The sequence below is a fragment of the Tripterygium wilfordii genome, chromosome 3 (assembly GCF_013401445.1).
Source record: "Tripterygium wilfordii isolate XIE 37 chromosome 3, ASM1340144v1, whole genome shotgun sequence".
NCBI classification, from domain to species: domain Eukaryota; kingdom Viridiplantae; phylum Streptophyta; class Magnoliopsida; order Celastrales; family Celastraceae; genus Tripterygium; species Tripterygium wilfordii.
In genome coordinates, this window is record NC_052234.1 from 11,779,980 (window position 1) to 11,794,223 (window position 14,244).

General features: G+C 39.6%; 3 protein-coding genes across 8 annotated transcripts; 1 reads left to right on the forward strand and 2 right to left on the reverse strand.

Moving 5' to 3' along the window:
* Nucleotides 1–866: 866 nt before the first annotated feature.
* Nucleotides 867–5,166, forward strand: LOC119993813 (protein WVD2-like 4). Of its 4 annotated transcripts, none has more exons than XM_038841112.1 (9): nucleotides 867–1,056; nucleotides 2,105–2,377; nucleotides 2,496–2,870; nucleotides 2,954–3,012; nucleotides 3,239–3,316; nucleotides 3,397–3,478; nucleotides 3,567–3,638; nucleotides 3,750–3,857; nucleotides 4,285–4,404. In XM_038841112.1, the coding sequence occupies exons 2-9, from the start codon at nucleotides 2,141–2,143 to the stop codon at nucleotides 4,339–4,341; spliced, it is 1,068 nt and encodes a 355-aa protein (XP_038697040.1). In that variant the 5' UTR covers nucleotides 867–1,056; nucleotides 2,105–2,140; the 3' UTR covers nucleotides 4,342–4,404. The 4 variants fall into 4 exon arrangements, with proteins under 4 accessions (XP_038697040.1, XP_038697032.1, XP_038697016.1 ...); XM_038841104.1 differs by having other exon boundaries at nucleotides 877–1,056; nucleotides 2,129–2,377; nucleotides 4,366–5,166; XM_038841088.1 differs by having other exon boundaries at nucleotides 879–1,056; nucleotides 4,366–5,166.
* Nucleotides 5,167–5,857: 691 nt separating this feature from the next.
* LOC119993838 (fasciclin-like arabinogalactan protein 15) lies at nucleotides 5,858–8,740 on the reverse strand. Its single transcript, XM_038841123.1, has 3 exons — nucleotides 7,300–8,740; nucleotides 6,217–6,341; nucleotides 5,858–6,109 (listed from the first exon to the last, which is right to left on the reverse strand). The coding sequence occupies exons 1-2, from the start codon at nucleotides 8,600–8,602 to the stop codon at nucleotides 6,277–6,279; spliced, it is 1,368 nt and encodes a 455-aa protein (XP_038697051.1). The 5' UTR covers nucleotides 8,603–8,740; the 3' UTR covers nucleotides 5,858–6,109; nucleotides 6,217–6,276.
* Nucleotides 8,741–9,448: 708 nt separating this feature from the next.
* LOC119993846 (E3 ubiquitin-protein ligase RHF2A-like) lies at nucleotides 9,449–14,095 on the reverse strand. 3 transcript variants are annotated; one of them, XM_038841152.1, is made up of 9 exons: nucleotides 13,940–14,095; nucleotides 13,043–13,180; nucleotides 12,888–12,934; nucleotides 11,660–11,722; nucleotides 11,462–11,570; nucleotides 11,034–11,377; nucleotides 10,776–10,880; nucleotides 10,268–10,633; nucleotides 9,449–9,662 (listed from the first exon to the last, which is right to left on the reverse strand). In XM_038841152.1, exons 1-8 carry the CDS (start codon nucleotides 13,943–13,945, stop codon nucleotides 10,315–10,317), a joined length of 1,131 nt encoding a protein of 376 aa, XP_038697080.1. In that variant the 5' UTR covers nucleotides 13,946–14,095; the 3' UTR covers nucleotides 9,449–9,662; nucleotides 10,268–10,314. The 3 variants fall into 3 exon arrangements, with proteins under 3 accessions (XP_038697080.1, XP_038697063.1, XP_038697071.1); XM_038841135.1 differs by having other exon boundaries at nucleotides 9,449–9,717; XM_038841143.1 differs by having other exon boundaries at nucleotides 9,449–9,723.
* Nucleotides 14,096–14,244: the final 149 nt, after the last annotated feature.

Genomic DNA, 14,244 nt, shown 5'->3' on the forward strand with positions numbered 1-14,244 from the left:
TATTATTGGGTTGGATTATGTCAATCCAATGTGAAATATAATCATGATTTCCCAAAATGATACAGTTCTATCCTAATCCAGAATGAATTAGAGCTGTTAGCTTTCTCTGAATACATAATTGAGAATAAAGCTATGATTTGTATATATCTTGGTGGGGTTTTGCCTATTAATTGGTGAGTAGTGAGATAAGGCACTAATTGCTTACCTAACTTGGCCTTCTTGATAAGATCTAAATGAAGTTTCATCCTCTAAATTCCAATAATTGAGAAATTGAGCTCCTCAATCCTTCATTGCTGACAGTAATTGTAGATTGGAAGCTCAATGGGCCCTCCTAACGGGCCCAATCCAAACCTCGAATAGGTATCTTCCCTCGAACACAATGCACGTGCTCTTCACATGACAATAATAGGCGCGTGTTGTGAAGACAGTGTTTGTTACAGATGAATACAACGTAACAACCACAAAATCCTAGAAACAATACGGTGGGTCCCTAAAACGGAGCGGGATGATCTGACATTTAACAAAGCAAACATTTCCTTCACGTTGTGACAGCTCACGCGCGACGGTGGATGGGGGGTGGGATTTGTAATGTGAAGGTTAGGCCAAAAAAGTAAGACCAATCATGTTGCTCGGTCGCGCCATGTCAGCTCATAGGGACATGCTCACATGTGACCTGTGAGGACGTGGGACCCAACACACAGTTTCTCAAACAGTTCCTTCCATTCTCCTCAATCATTGGCGGGTTTCGATTTTGACCGTTTTACCCTTACTCGAAGGATGTTAACGACGATGAAAGAGCTTGTTATCATTTGATTGGTCAGTGGCAGTTGCGTCATTTTACACATTTGTATCAGTCCATCATCTTCGTTGATAAGCTCGTGCCACTGTCTCTGAGAAGTTCACATGGAAGCAGAGGAATAATTGCTCTCTCTGGTGTCAAGCCTTGCGTGGCTTTTGGATTCAAATTTTGTCACTTCCGCTTCTCACTCGCAATAGGCTCGGTGCTGTCCAGGCTCAACGATCTAGCCTTCGCTACTTCGGGCCTCACTTTCCAAGGTACGGGTTTATGTTGGTATTGGATTCGAAGTCCTGCAAGTTTTCGATGATTTTGCTCTTCTTGTCGGTCTTCGTATGTTGATTGGTGGTGTTCAATTTCGAAATTTGTTTGATCTTTAAGTCTGCTTGCTTAATTTAGGTATTTCTATGAGGATTTGACGGGTAATGGCTTCGTGTGATGCTTATTATATGGATTAGTTGAGGATAGTTATAGATTTCATGATTAATGAGATGTTAGGCTATTCAAAACCTAAATTGTTCAGATCTCTGCTGACTGCTGGTCGATCTCTTCATCTTTGTGTCGTTTCTAATTGCGGAAACAATGTTGGGGAAAAAAAGAGAAGAAACCTGGATTTATGTTACTTACTTATGCCACACTTGAAATTTGAGCTCATGTTTCTGCTTTGTATTTCACCTATTGCAACGTACCACTGTAATTCAAGTAATCAAGTTCTCCTGGTCGCTGCATGGTATCCTTAACCCCTTGATAGGACATCTTAACTTTTATTAATTGTAACTTTTTTGTTTCTCGGGACTTGAATATCATTTGTTTTTGATGAAAGCAAGTTCCTAGAGAAGTTGAAAGTTAAATTCGTTTTTTAATGTTCAACTTTGTTGCATCTATAAAATTCCAGCTTCTGCAGTTTTCATGGTATCAGTTTTTGCCTTTGATTTAATTAGCTTAGTAGGTGAAGTGGATTGGTAGAATATGTGTTTTATTGAGATCTTGAGATGAGGCTGATGAGCTTGCCAAACAAAGGAGGAACAAGTTTAGTAAACAAAGCTGCGTGAAATATCATTGTCAGAGTTCCAATTTTTTATGCTCTTTTTTATCGTTGATCAAGTGGCAGCTTATAGTACAGATCTTGATCTTCTAGCACATAAAATATCTAAATTTTTTGACAAAGGGAATGTCATAAATAAAATGAAGAGTATATGGGGAAATTAGGACTGACTTTACTTTGATTAACTTTCCAAATTTATTTATTTAATTTAGAGGGGGTGACTTGAGTAGATGAATATTTATTTACGCTGCGTTTTTAATTAGAACTTTGCAGCTCTCTGCTGTTAGTTTTTATAGAGGATGGAGTCTGAGAACGGGTTGGCTTTGGAGGGTAAAATTGTTGTCACTAAGAAAGCACCTGCAGAAGGATCTGTCCAAGAATATAAGGTAGAACAAAATGCTGCCCATGGTGAAGGGGATTTGAATGCCAAGGAAACTTCTGAGCAAGTTGCAAAATCTGAAGCTCCTATCTCTTCCCCTGTGCCTACTGATGCAGCTGCCAAGATATCAGAAAGTAAACTTTTAAAACCCTTGAAGGTACTATGTACCATGCATTCAATCTACTTCAATTGGGACTCTGTGATCGAAATTAATAGCATTTACTAAATACAACCATGCTTTGTTTTCTCCAATCCTCTGTTACCTGTATGTTTAGGAACTTGAAACTCGTAATGTTGCTATCTCAAAGAATGGCAAAGGAGGGAAGGATAAACCTAATTTGAAAGCCACTACTCATTTCCCTCGTAAGCAGAGGCCAGTACTTTCTCAGAGTCTTTCATTCCCATCAAGAGGTGCTCTTGTTGACAGCATGAGGAAGAGCATTGATATACGCCCAGTCAAAAGCAATGATAAACATGTCCAAGAAAATGGGACAAAAGCCCTGGATTCTGTGTCTAATGGATCAGTCAGTTCCATGTCCAGGAGGCTTACATCCACTGGAGCGAAACCAAAGCAAGCAAATACAAATGCCAGTGGAATTTCTCTAAAGCGGACTTCTTTGCCAACCATTCATGACAACTTGCAGGCAGTGGTAAAATTCTTGGTTTCAGACTCTTTCTTTTTTCTATACTGTAGAAATGTTTATTCACATATCCGTTCCTTTTGCATTGTCAGTCTGGCAAGCCACGTACCGTGAATGAGGCCACTATTCACCCTCCATCAGAACCTGCTCAGTAAGTTCAGGGCTTTCATGGATCCACCCTTTTGTAGAGTTGTATTAATTATTTTTGGGTTGTTTGACTTCTCCAAAGCAAGTTCACTTAAAATTTATGTGAAAGATATAGAATAAACCTCAATTAAAAAAAAAAATCCCTTCCCTTACAAAGAAAACATGAAAAGGAAAAAAGGAGATAACCCTGCTGTTGAGTCATAATTCTGTTGAATCTCCCATAATTGCAGGTCAGACGATCAAAATTCGAAACCTTTGTCATCCATGTTACCGAGCAAAGAGGATGATGACACACACTCTACTAACTCGTAATTTTCTTTGCACATGCTACTTCTTTATTTCTTTGTTGGATATTTCTATCATATATTTGTAATTTTCTCTGTAATAGAGGTTCTACTCCTAGTGGACGGAGAAGCAGTGGTTCTGGATTTTCCTTCAGGTTGGATGAACGTGCTGAAAAACGAAAGGAGGTTGTGGATGCTATTCAGTTTCATTAGTACCTTGCTGATAGTTTCATTTTTATTAGTAACATCTGTAATGATGGCCTTTTTCCTACAGTTCTTTTCAAAGCTAGAACAGAAGATCCAAGCTAAGGAAGTAGAAAAAAGTGACCTGCAGGCAAAATCTAAGGTCTTATGAATTATGATCCTCTCTTTGATCTAAATATATAGTTGCATGGCCTTCCTATTTAAAATCTGAACTTGGCTCTCATTTTGTCTTTTTAATGTTCTTATTATGCAGGAGAACCAGGAAGCAGAAATCAAGAAATGGAGGAAAAGTTTGACATTTAAAGCTACACCAATGCCGAGTTTCTATAAGGAACCTGCTCAAAAAACCGAACTAAAGAAGGTGATTCACTTTTTTCCCTTTTCTTCGGGGACATCTATTTTATGTTAAAATATGATTTCATGCAAGATGCTTCGGCATCCTGCAGTACAATTAGTAGAACTTTGTTGTTGAAAGCTACTCCCCCACCAAATTTTGAATCCTAGGATTCCTTACAACTTCTCATTCATGCACATTTGCGATATTTGTCACCTGCCCTTGTGATAAGGACCCCTCCATACCAGTGTTTCATGGGCTCTCAAGAATCCAGGCCCAAACCCTACCCTTACAATCCAAGAGTTCCTATCGCCTTGTAGCCTTGTTGACAATCCTCGTAACAATATATTATATCAGCATGGTTATTAGAACATGTAGGCATATGTAGGTAAAAATGTGCATGTGGAGATAAATGTATCATGTATGCATTATATTGCCGCTACCTTGATCACAGATTCATAGACACATGAAAAAAAGTCTTCTGGGAACTTTATATACTGACAGCATCTAATCTTGTGTTGACGAATTGCGAAAGATACCAACTACTCGTCCAATATCTCCAAAGCTCGGGAGGCATAAGAATGCTGTTGATGCAGTTAAGAAGTCATTGGACAATGGTGCATCTTGTCTTGGCCCGCTTCTGAACCAAAAGCAGGGCAATGACACGACGGCAAGCCAAACAGACAGTAAAAGAGATACCATTACTTTTAAGAAGCCAGTTGGGAAGTCCCATCGTAAGTTGCAATCTGAAGAATCTACGGGTGCTAAAACTGAGGGAAAGGCTGTCAAGACAAAACCAAAGATAAAGGAAGCAGAAAAACAAGACCTGCTTGCATGCGATGAGAATGGTGAGCAGAAAACTGATCAAATTGTCAGCCTGTCCGAATTCAAGGATTCAATAGCCTCATTATCTGAAACAAATCCTGCTCAAAATGAAGGAGAAGTTTTTATTCTACCAAATCCTGATATCATGCCGCGTGAAGTTGCAGTTGGAGTTTGAAGACATGATTTTCAGACCTTAAATCCGTAGCTTTCAAAGTTGAATTTCCATCATGCTGTGGATAAGTGTGCTTGTAAGTTGCTGATGACAGTTTTCCTGGCGAGTGTAAATCGTAAGTATATTTATCTATATTTTTATAAGGATCTTGTTCTGTTCATTGATTTTGTTTTTGCTCCAAGTGTGGCAAAACTGTGTAAATCAATATAATTTTTGAGGTTACATATGTAGTAGATGTCATTCCCTTTATGTTGACATGGCTTTATTTTGGGTATGATGTAATCTTGAACTTGCTGTGTCCATTCGACGTGATTCATTTGAGACGGTCGGCCAATGTCATTCAATTCATAAAGCTAATACATCTCTTTGGCCTCTTGTGTGTTCAGTGCGGCAATGACATGTATGTACTTGTATAAGCATGTCTGAGTATGAATATAGATTTAGCTCTTGGAGGATTCTATCGCCACCCCATTCTTTTTTTTCAATGGATAACGAAACGGATAACGAAACCATACAGGTTTATTTTTAGACATTCGATATAAATTTAAACTCAGATCAATAAGACCGTACGGTATTACTTCTATTGAAAATCAAAGTCAAAACCCTCAAGTATATACAGTTTGATCTCAAAGAAATTTATCAACTAAACTATCAACCAACTTGTTTACCATTACCACCAAATTTCATTTGCAACCGAATTACATGCTATCTATCCAAAGGACAGTAGGACACCCTCTTCAAAGATAAGGTCAGGCTTTCTTCGCTGGACATGTATTCATCGGTATAGCCTTGTCCAAAAACTACCAAACAAGTTCGACAGTTCCTTCCAAAACAGGGAAAGTTCAAGGTTCAGTCAAAATTTCTTATCACCAACGATTGAACAATAATGCCGTTCTTCATTTTCTTACTAGACAATTAGATGAAGACAATTGAACACCAACTACGAAACAGCAACAGCTGAGATGTCTTGGTCACCAGTATTGTTTAATAATATATACACACAATATAAGGATATACCAAAAAGGGAAACTAAAAAAGAATATTGTTTAAATTTGATTCACAAGAATTGGACGCACAGACGCAGAAAAATAACATAATCCATGATGGCAAATCATGTTATTTTTTTCCTAAGGTCATTCAAGCAGTGAATCATACATAAAATAATTGAAAAAATCACATGTAATTACAGTATTTATAACAAAATAAACATGAACTTTTGAGTTATCATGCAAAACAGGGGAAGCTGCCTTCAGTTTGTATTACACAGAAGCTCTTCCTACAACTGCAATGAAAACAAAATTAAAAAAAAAAAAAAACCGTCACTATCAGCCAATAAAAGAATAGATAGGATACTTGTCAATAAAGAAGGAGAAAATAAGATTTAGGTACCATTTCTTCCATTGTTTATTTGGTGTCACCTTCTTCTCTGTGATTTTTGCTAGTGTATTTTTATTGACATGAATTGAACTGTCCAAAAGCTCCAAACACTCTACATGCTACTTCCAGCAACTTCCCTGCAACCATGTTGCATTACATTAAACATCAATTTCAAGTCAAACATCATCAAAACAAAACCCATCAAGAGCTACAAGTTGAATCATTCAACCTTGATTAAAAAAGACTGCACCAACTATATACCATAGAAAAAGTTTCAGGTCAACAAATAAAATAAAAGCCAATTGAGATAAATAATCATTCCAGCATATGAAAAATGGTTCCAATAAAGAAAAGCAGCAGAACATAAGTGGCTAATTTGGTATGAAAATTAATAGTAGGCAGGCTGTCGTTGGTATCTTATGTTGGTGGTGGGACATTAGAATGTGATTCACAGCTGGACAGCCAAGGATGATTGATTAAGCCTTTATTATTGTCTGGGTCACACCAATTCGTCGGTGGGATGGACATTCAAAGACTTTTATGCCACCTGTATGATGTAGTTACCTTTGCTTGGCCTTCAAACCCCTTTCAAGTCCTTGAAAAGCATGGCCATTTTCATCTTTTCTACTAAGGAATAAAAACCATTTCAAAGCAAAAGCAAGAACTCCAACTCACAAAAGGGAAAATTTACTAATGCCATCCTATTAAGCTTTCTCTTCAGTGGAATCAAAAGAAATGCACATAAAGCAAGGAACTGGGCGCATTTGGCACCATTTCCTCCATACAAAAGAACTTTATGCAAAACAACCATATCAACACAATAATCACACTAAACTTTGCTCAAAAAGACCAAAAAAAAAAAAAAGAACAGAGACATCTGGTCCTTGGTTGCCCCACCGACACCAAGAATCAACCCACAATATAACCTCAATTGCAGCCACATATTTCAAAATTTTACATGAACTCTGTTAAAACTGTATAATCAATTAAACTGATTGAGGAAACAAACAATTCCTTACGAAAACAAAGATAATACAAGAAATTGTTACCATACATTAATGAAAGCTAATTATAATTAAAATATTGAAGACATACCTCTTCTGGGTTTGGCAACAACCTTCTTCACAGCGGCAGCCGGTTTCTTTTCCGTAGTATCCTTCACCTCCTCTGGGAACAAAACCCCATCGACTCCCTGAACTGAAATCCGCCCATCAGTGTAAATATCCGGGTCGAACAAATAGGCCGATCCGTCTCCCGCTCCAAATTTGACAGACCCGTCAGCCTCTTGGGCCTCTACTTTGTGCGGTAACCGCAGTGTATCGTACCGTATCTTCCCGAATCTCCGAACTGCATTGTACATACTCTCTTCGGTCTGGTATTCCGGTATTATGTGGTAGTATATAATCTGCTCCACCGCCCCCGGTTCGCTCAATTGATCTACTGTTAGTTTCGCCATGGCCTCATCGTTTGGTGCCAGGACTGTTATCACATAACCTTCGGAGACTAATTTCCCCATTTCGGTGGCTAGCGAGGTTAGGTTAACCAGAATATCGGCCATTTCGTTGTAGCCACCGTAATGTAGCAGTGTTTGGATGAAGTCCTTGACCTGGCTCTCGCCGTCGAAGTGATGGTGTGGGCCGCCGGGCCCCGGAGCTGGTGCGGGAGCTAGGGATGGACCTGGAGCCATCGCATCGTAAATCGGAAGAACCGGCGGCGAACCAACCGGTACAGCTGCCGGTTTCTTCAAACGGTGTGTTCTGGGATCCACTTCCGGCGCACCCTCCGGTAGCACGGCGGATATGGCTCTCAAGCTTCTCCTCCGATTGAAGTCTTGCTGTACAGATTGCGGAATCAACAAGCGTTCGATACCGTGGATGACGCCGTCGGGTCGGATCACGTCGTCTGGTCGGACTATCTCCGCTGAGTCAACATATTTCTTTTGCGAACCCTTAGTAGTCGTCAAGTGAAGATTATCGTTCCAGAGAGTGTCATGCTTCACCGACCCAGATTTCTGAGCGGGCCATTCGCGGTCTCCAATCCGTTTGGGGATAATGTGGAACATCAAGAGAGTCTGGAGAGACTTCAAATTACCAGGCTCCAGCAAGAACCGCTTGAATTCCGGGTCGAGTTGTCGCTCCAGTGCTTCATTTCTCGGGGCAAAAATGGTAATATTGTGCTTCCCAACAGCTTCTTCGAGAGTTTGTAGAAGCAGAGCCTTCTCAACGAGTTCAGCCAACTCGGTATAGTGCGAGTCAAGAAGAGCGACAAGGACCGAGTTAGAGTTGATTTGGCCCGCACCAGAAGTAGAAGAGAATGATCTGCTGGTAATGGCGGTAGTGAGGGAGAGAGAGAGGAGGAGAATGAGAAGCTTAGAGACACCATAGATGTGAGAATCCATGGTGGCTCGAAGAGTGGAGAACCAGGGCTCGACTTTTTGTTAGTGTTTGGGATTCGTTTTTCCGGTCAGTGATGGAAGTGCGAGAGCTTTTGAGGCGGCTCCAGTGGGCAGTGGTTTGGTTAGGTACGGTACTTGCTTGGGGAAGAATAAAAGGTTGAGAGAGAACTTGGAAGATTGAAGCCAGCCTGGTTGTGGGGGCCACGCGTAGACTATGGCTGTCAATAGACTACCAACCCCTCTTTGCAAGCTCAAGCCAAGCCACAACAGCTCGCCTCACCAGCCGCTTCAAGATTAGTTGAGTTCCATGTGAAGCCGAGTCAGTTTAGAAATGACAGGTGCGTAACTTGGCGGGAAGAGTGTCGGTTCGGAAAGTGAATAATAAATGCCCTTGTTTCTACGCTACCGACACCTCTGTGGGTGTCGGTAGGTGTTTCTTTTCTATCTCTCTCCCCTTCTTGTTTTATGGTTACAGGTCATCCTGTTTAGGTTCATGAACCCCAATCCAAAACACAATCTCAAATGAAATATTATGAATAAATTTACATAATTCACTGGGGCCGAGCCTGGTCGACTCGACTAGGTGCCAAGTTTTGCAATGAAGACACCGCGCTTCTTCACATTTTACGGGCTGTGTGCGCATCTTTATGTTTTTCTGCTACTGCCCATGTCTCCTTGGGCCTTAATAGTTAAGTATAATGGGCCTTGGGAATTTAAAGACAGGCCATTGGGCCTCAATTGTGTTACATTATAATGGGCTATGTGTAATGTAAATATGTTTGGTACGGCCACTTACTTCCTCAATTCCGCCTCGGGGCTCACTCAATGATTGAGGTAGCTAGCGAACAATTGAACAGATCAAGATATATCATAATATGCCTCAAGTTTTGTTTGTCTGAGCCAAAATGTAATCATCCAGACATTTTCTTTTACATATATACATACACCCATTCGTGAATGTGAATGTGAATGTCCAGACACTAAGAATTTCCCCTCAAAGCTTCCCCCCTAATTTGGTTTCAGAATTCAGACTTCATTCACAGCGACAGTTGCTGGCCCATAACTGCAAAAACCATCTTCTGCTCAGCATTTCATTTCTGAGGAAATGACTGTATAACCTGAAACTCTAAATCACATCAATCTAAGAAGAGACACAGCTAAACCAAACCGAGCCAAGCAGAAAATTCTATAAGGCAAACATACGAAAAGAGTGAGTTGGTCAAATGACCTTTATCACTTAGAGAGTTTATACGGTAAACAACACCCGTGCACAAGACTCTTACAGTGGGCCAGGTAGGGAGAGCATGCAAGATGTATGAAGACCTAATCCCGCATAATATGTGGATAGGTTATTTCCAGGAATTGAACCTGTGACCTCTAGGTTGTATTCCTTGCAACTCTACTACTCGACCAAAATAATTGGAGGTGATAGAAATCATAAGAACGTCATGCAACATACAACCAACAATTGTTGACTATATGTTTAAATTTACCGACTGTGATCCAGTGCAATCATTGTACCATGCAATATTTGAATATGTGGTTGGGGACTTGGGGTTACTAGTAACGAGAAAGAAGGTATAATCCCTTCTCCCTATTCACCTCCACCATATGTAGGGAATATGTGCTGGAATTGTAAGTTAAAAGCATCTAATCTAATATACTAACCTTCAAAGATGAAATGCTGAGCATAGATGTCATTGCTGAAGCAATATTCAACTACTTAAACTAGAAGCCGAACTTGTAGCACCAGAAGCTGGTGTCTTGCCTTCATCCAATGGGCAAGGAGTCTCACCATTGTTTCGGTTGATGTGCTCCGTACCTGAACTACCATCACCCAAACGAATCGATTCAGAGGTGTCATTGGCAATACTATTTTCCCTGGTTTCAAGGCCCTCCATCATTCGGGATACACTAGCAATTCCAGCATTCAATTCCCTCCGCACTTCAGAACCAAGCTCTGACATAGAATTGTTGCGAGAAAATAGTCTTTCCTTCCACCCTCTCGTACTTCTTGAAAAGGACTCTTTGTATCTAAAAATAATTAAGCATTTATAACGTGTTAGCAACCATTTAGAAGTAATCACAATAATAAAGGAAGAAAGCTTGCAACATATTGGACACAAATTAGAGTTACTGAAACAAGATTTAGTCTCTTCATGTATGATATTGATACCTCATTGATACTGCACTAAATCTAGATTTTAGAGACTCTGAGAAGGATTGAAGTTCTGATGGCCCTGCTCTATCTTGATTTGGTGGTGGGGATCGACTAGAACCCCTGCCAAAAAAATGAAATCTTAAATACCTTAGCTTTTAGCACAGAACATAAAATTGCATTAATATATCAAAATGGAAATAAGGGTAACTGGGTAAGTCAATTACATATGAAGATCTTGAAGACTATTTAAAAATTCCTCATTGATTTACTTGCCTGACATTGGATCCAGATGTTAAAGAACTTTGAATGGCTTGAACTGAAGCATGTCGTGGAATCTGTTGAGATGGTTCATCTCCACGAGATATAAGTGAAGAAGATGGACTAGCTGCAGACTCACTTCCCTCTCCTAATTGAGAATCAGAGGAAGAAACAGACTCAGAAGGTAGCGTGCTGGGGTGAGTGGAAAAGACCAAGAAGCGTTGACGGCCATGGGCAGATGACTGACTCCTCTGGCCATCCCTCCTGCCAATATGGTGAGCCCGTCTCATTGCAGCAGCAGCAGCCAAGTGCTGCATTATCCGCTCTTCAAGTTCAGAATCATTTGCGCCCACTGGCAACTGCATCATAGTACAAGAAATCTCAATAGGCACAGCTCATAATCTGTGTGACTAAAAATAATAAAAGTACCAATGACAACAGACATGCTGCAATTCAAAATCACCGAGAGTAGGGTGATGGAATATAGTTCGGTTTCTTGGTGGAGCAGCCCTAAAGTTCCTCTCTCGCTCTACTGCCTCCAGCAACTCTTGACTGCCATGACATGAACACTGATAACTCCAAGGAGTACTTAAAAGAAAACTCACAAAGTCATAATTAAGATATCCAAGTATCCAACCAACCTGTTGGGATCCTTCAGACTAATTGATTGCCAACACATGGGACACTGGGAGCTTCTCTGGCACCTATTTAACCAAATCGTTATTCAATATAGACATACTTTTCAAAGTCCAGTCATTTCTTTCATTGATAAGGCCCAATTGGGCAAGGGGAGGGGATGAGGGGATTTGAACTCAGAATCAGGTGGCTGATGCCGATATAGACAATCCTCGCCAGAACCATCCAGGATGGTGGAGTCTAATGTCCAGTCATATTTTAAACTTCAATGGACATTTCAGTCAACAACCGGCAACTAGGACCTCTCCAAGGTAGGTTTATAATTTCAATCCTTTCAATCTAAATCTTAAACCAGTTTGCATATAAAAAATTAGATATTACCACCTACAAAAGCAGATAGAGCCAAAATTCTCAATGGCTTGAATTGTTAGAAGATCAGATATTGATCTGCAGGCAAAACTTGTACGTCATCAATAATTCTACATTCTGAGATAAGACTGCAAAATCTTAATCGTGCATTAGTGAGATGCCAAGCAATAACAACTGGAGTGCTTATAAAAGTGGAGGCGAAGGGGAGGGGGAGGGTGGAATACTGGTATATATTTTCATGACTAAAACAAGACCCACTGGAGGAAGTGTTTCATCTTGAGGTTCTATTTACGTGCAAAAAATAATGTTGACACAACTGATCATCTTCTTCCGCAGGTGTTAGTCCCTGACTTTTTAGGTCACAGAGTGAGGTCAGAAGCAGTAAAGGAAAAGTTGTCTAGCTAAAAAGAAGGAATATTATAGTCGCAGGATGAATCACTTCAAGTTATTGACAGGAATAGTGGGAAGAGTGCAAACTCTGGATCTTGATGGGAAAAGGGATTCATTTAAGATTTCAAGAATGGGTGGCTTGCAAGCTTTATGTTCACTTCTCTAAGTCTGAATTCTTTGGAGCCCTTTCTAACTCATGATGCAGCAGGATTTGGAGTAATTATTTTCACTTATGTTGGTGTGCGTATATGCTTTTTTTTACCAGTATTTCTTCTTTCACCATTATTTAGTTTACCGTTTGTCAAAGTAGAGAGAAAATAAAGAAAACCGAGATTAACTAAAAAGGATAAAGAAAGGAGCTGCAGAAAAAGAAAAGATTTGCATGATAACTAGGAACTTTGGGAGGGTAAATTTTCAAAATAATAAGGGGAACATTGAAACTGAAACCCAATGATAACAAATTATGCATCATACCATTCAAGGATGCACTGTAGGTGAAATTCATGTTTGCAACTTGTCACCTGCAGAGAAGTGACAGAATAGAATTTTAAGTTTCTTTTGTATAAGAGAATTTTACGGTTAAGGAACAAGGAGATAAAGGGATAGGAATGCACAGGAAATTTTTTTACCGTTGACGGATCACTTTCACAGAACTCCTCGAGGCATATGCTACAAGCATCATCACAGGCGTCCTGAATTCCCCCATCCACAAAAGCCACAGCCGATGTCATGTGACAATCAGGATTCTTTGACTCGTTCTCTGGAACCTATCAAGCACAAAAACCCTCACAAAATCAAAACCGGTGCATCCACCAGCATCTAACGAAGTGAAGAGAAAATAGCAAAGCCTCAATTTAAAATCTTATAAGTGAAACACATTCCAGCTAATGAGGAGCTAATTGCATTCTCTTCAAGTCAAGACAAGAGAAGTTGAGGTCTTAGATTGACAGCTGCATTGATACCCAACAAAGCTGTTAAAGCTGTGTACATTCCTTTTATTCTTTTATTGCAATCTTCATAGAACTTTTATTCCACAGTTTCTAGATAGTTAGCAAAAGCAGTTAAATCTTTTGAAATTTTGCAAAGCACAACTCAATGAAATCCTTAAAACCAATTACTTGGTGGACAATAAGAATCCATGCATGAAAGTCTGTAGCATAATGTCCTACCATGAACACCTTCACATAGCCAAATTAGCACCCTCTACTTTCCTTCATAATTGTACAATAAATATTGTTGGCCAGGAAAGGAAATAATACGCAGCAATCCATTTCAGTTGAAAACCACAAACACAAGAGTTACAGATTCTTTTACGGTGTGAAATTCCGCTTATAATGCACAACATTATTAGCATCGAAATAAACGACTGATATTTTGAGACAAAAAAAAAAAAAGAAAACAGAATTAAAGAACCTGCATAGGAAACCCAGATGCGAATTCCATCTTAATCATCCGATATAAACACAAAATACCCATGAAATCAACCCAAAAAGAGAGACAGAAATGGAATAAAAGCAATTTGTTACCTCCATCGAGAAATTGGAGACGTTCCAGATAATGGGTCGAGAAAGAAATTCAGAGAACGGCCATGAAACTCAATCAAGATCCCAACCCCTGGAATTCAGAGAAGGGAATGATATTGATAATAAAGGGAAGAGAGAGAGGAGACGGTAACGCGCCTTTACCAATAATTTTTAATTATTATATTATGGGTTTTAAAAATGGTTAGTATTGTTTGTTCCGCAAATTCATTAGATTAAGTTGATTAACTACTAATTAATTATGTGTTTATTATTATTATTATTATTACGTGTTTGGACTTTGGAAAACA

Excerpts from the sequence above, each read along its gene's own strand:
- LOC119993813 (XM_038841104.1), top strand. The coding sequence starts at position 2,141 with ATGGAGTCTGAGAACGGGTTGGCTTTGGAGGGTAAAATTGTTGTCACT. Across the intron at positions 2,871-2,953 it reads ATGACAACTTGCAGGCAGTG|TCTGGCAAGCCACGTACCGT; the intron begins GTAAAATTCTTG and ends TTGCATTGTCAG. Across the intron at positions 3,013-3,238 it reads CCTCCATCAGAACCTGCTCA|GTCAGACGATCAAAATTCGA; the intron begins GTAAGTTCAGGG and ends CCATAATTGCAG.
- LOC119993838 (XM_038841123.1), bottom strand. The coding sequence starts at position 8,602 with ATGGATTCTCACATCTATGGTGTCTCTAAGCTTCTCATTCTCCTCCTC. Across the intron at positions 6,342-7,299 it reads TGTTGCCAAACCCAGAAGAG|GGAAGTTGCTGGAAGTAGCA; the intron begins GTATGTCTTCAA and ends ACATGGTTGCAG.
- LOC119993846 (XM_038841152.1), bottom strand. Across the intron at positions 12,935-13,042 it reads GTGAAAGTGATCCGTCAACG|GTGACAAGTTGCAAACATGA; the intron begins GTAAAAAAATTT and ends ACTTCTCTGCAG. Across the intron at positions 11,723-12,887 it reads CTACAGTGCATCCTTGAATG|GTGCCAGAGAAGCTCCCAGT; the intron begins GTATGATGCATA and ends TTGGTTAAATAG.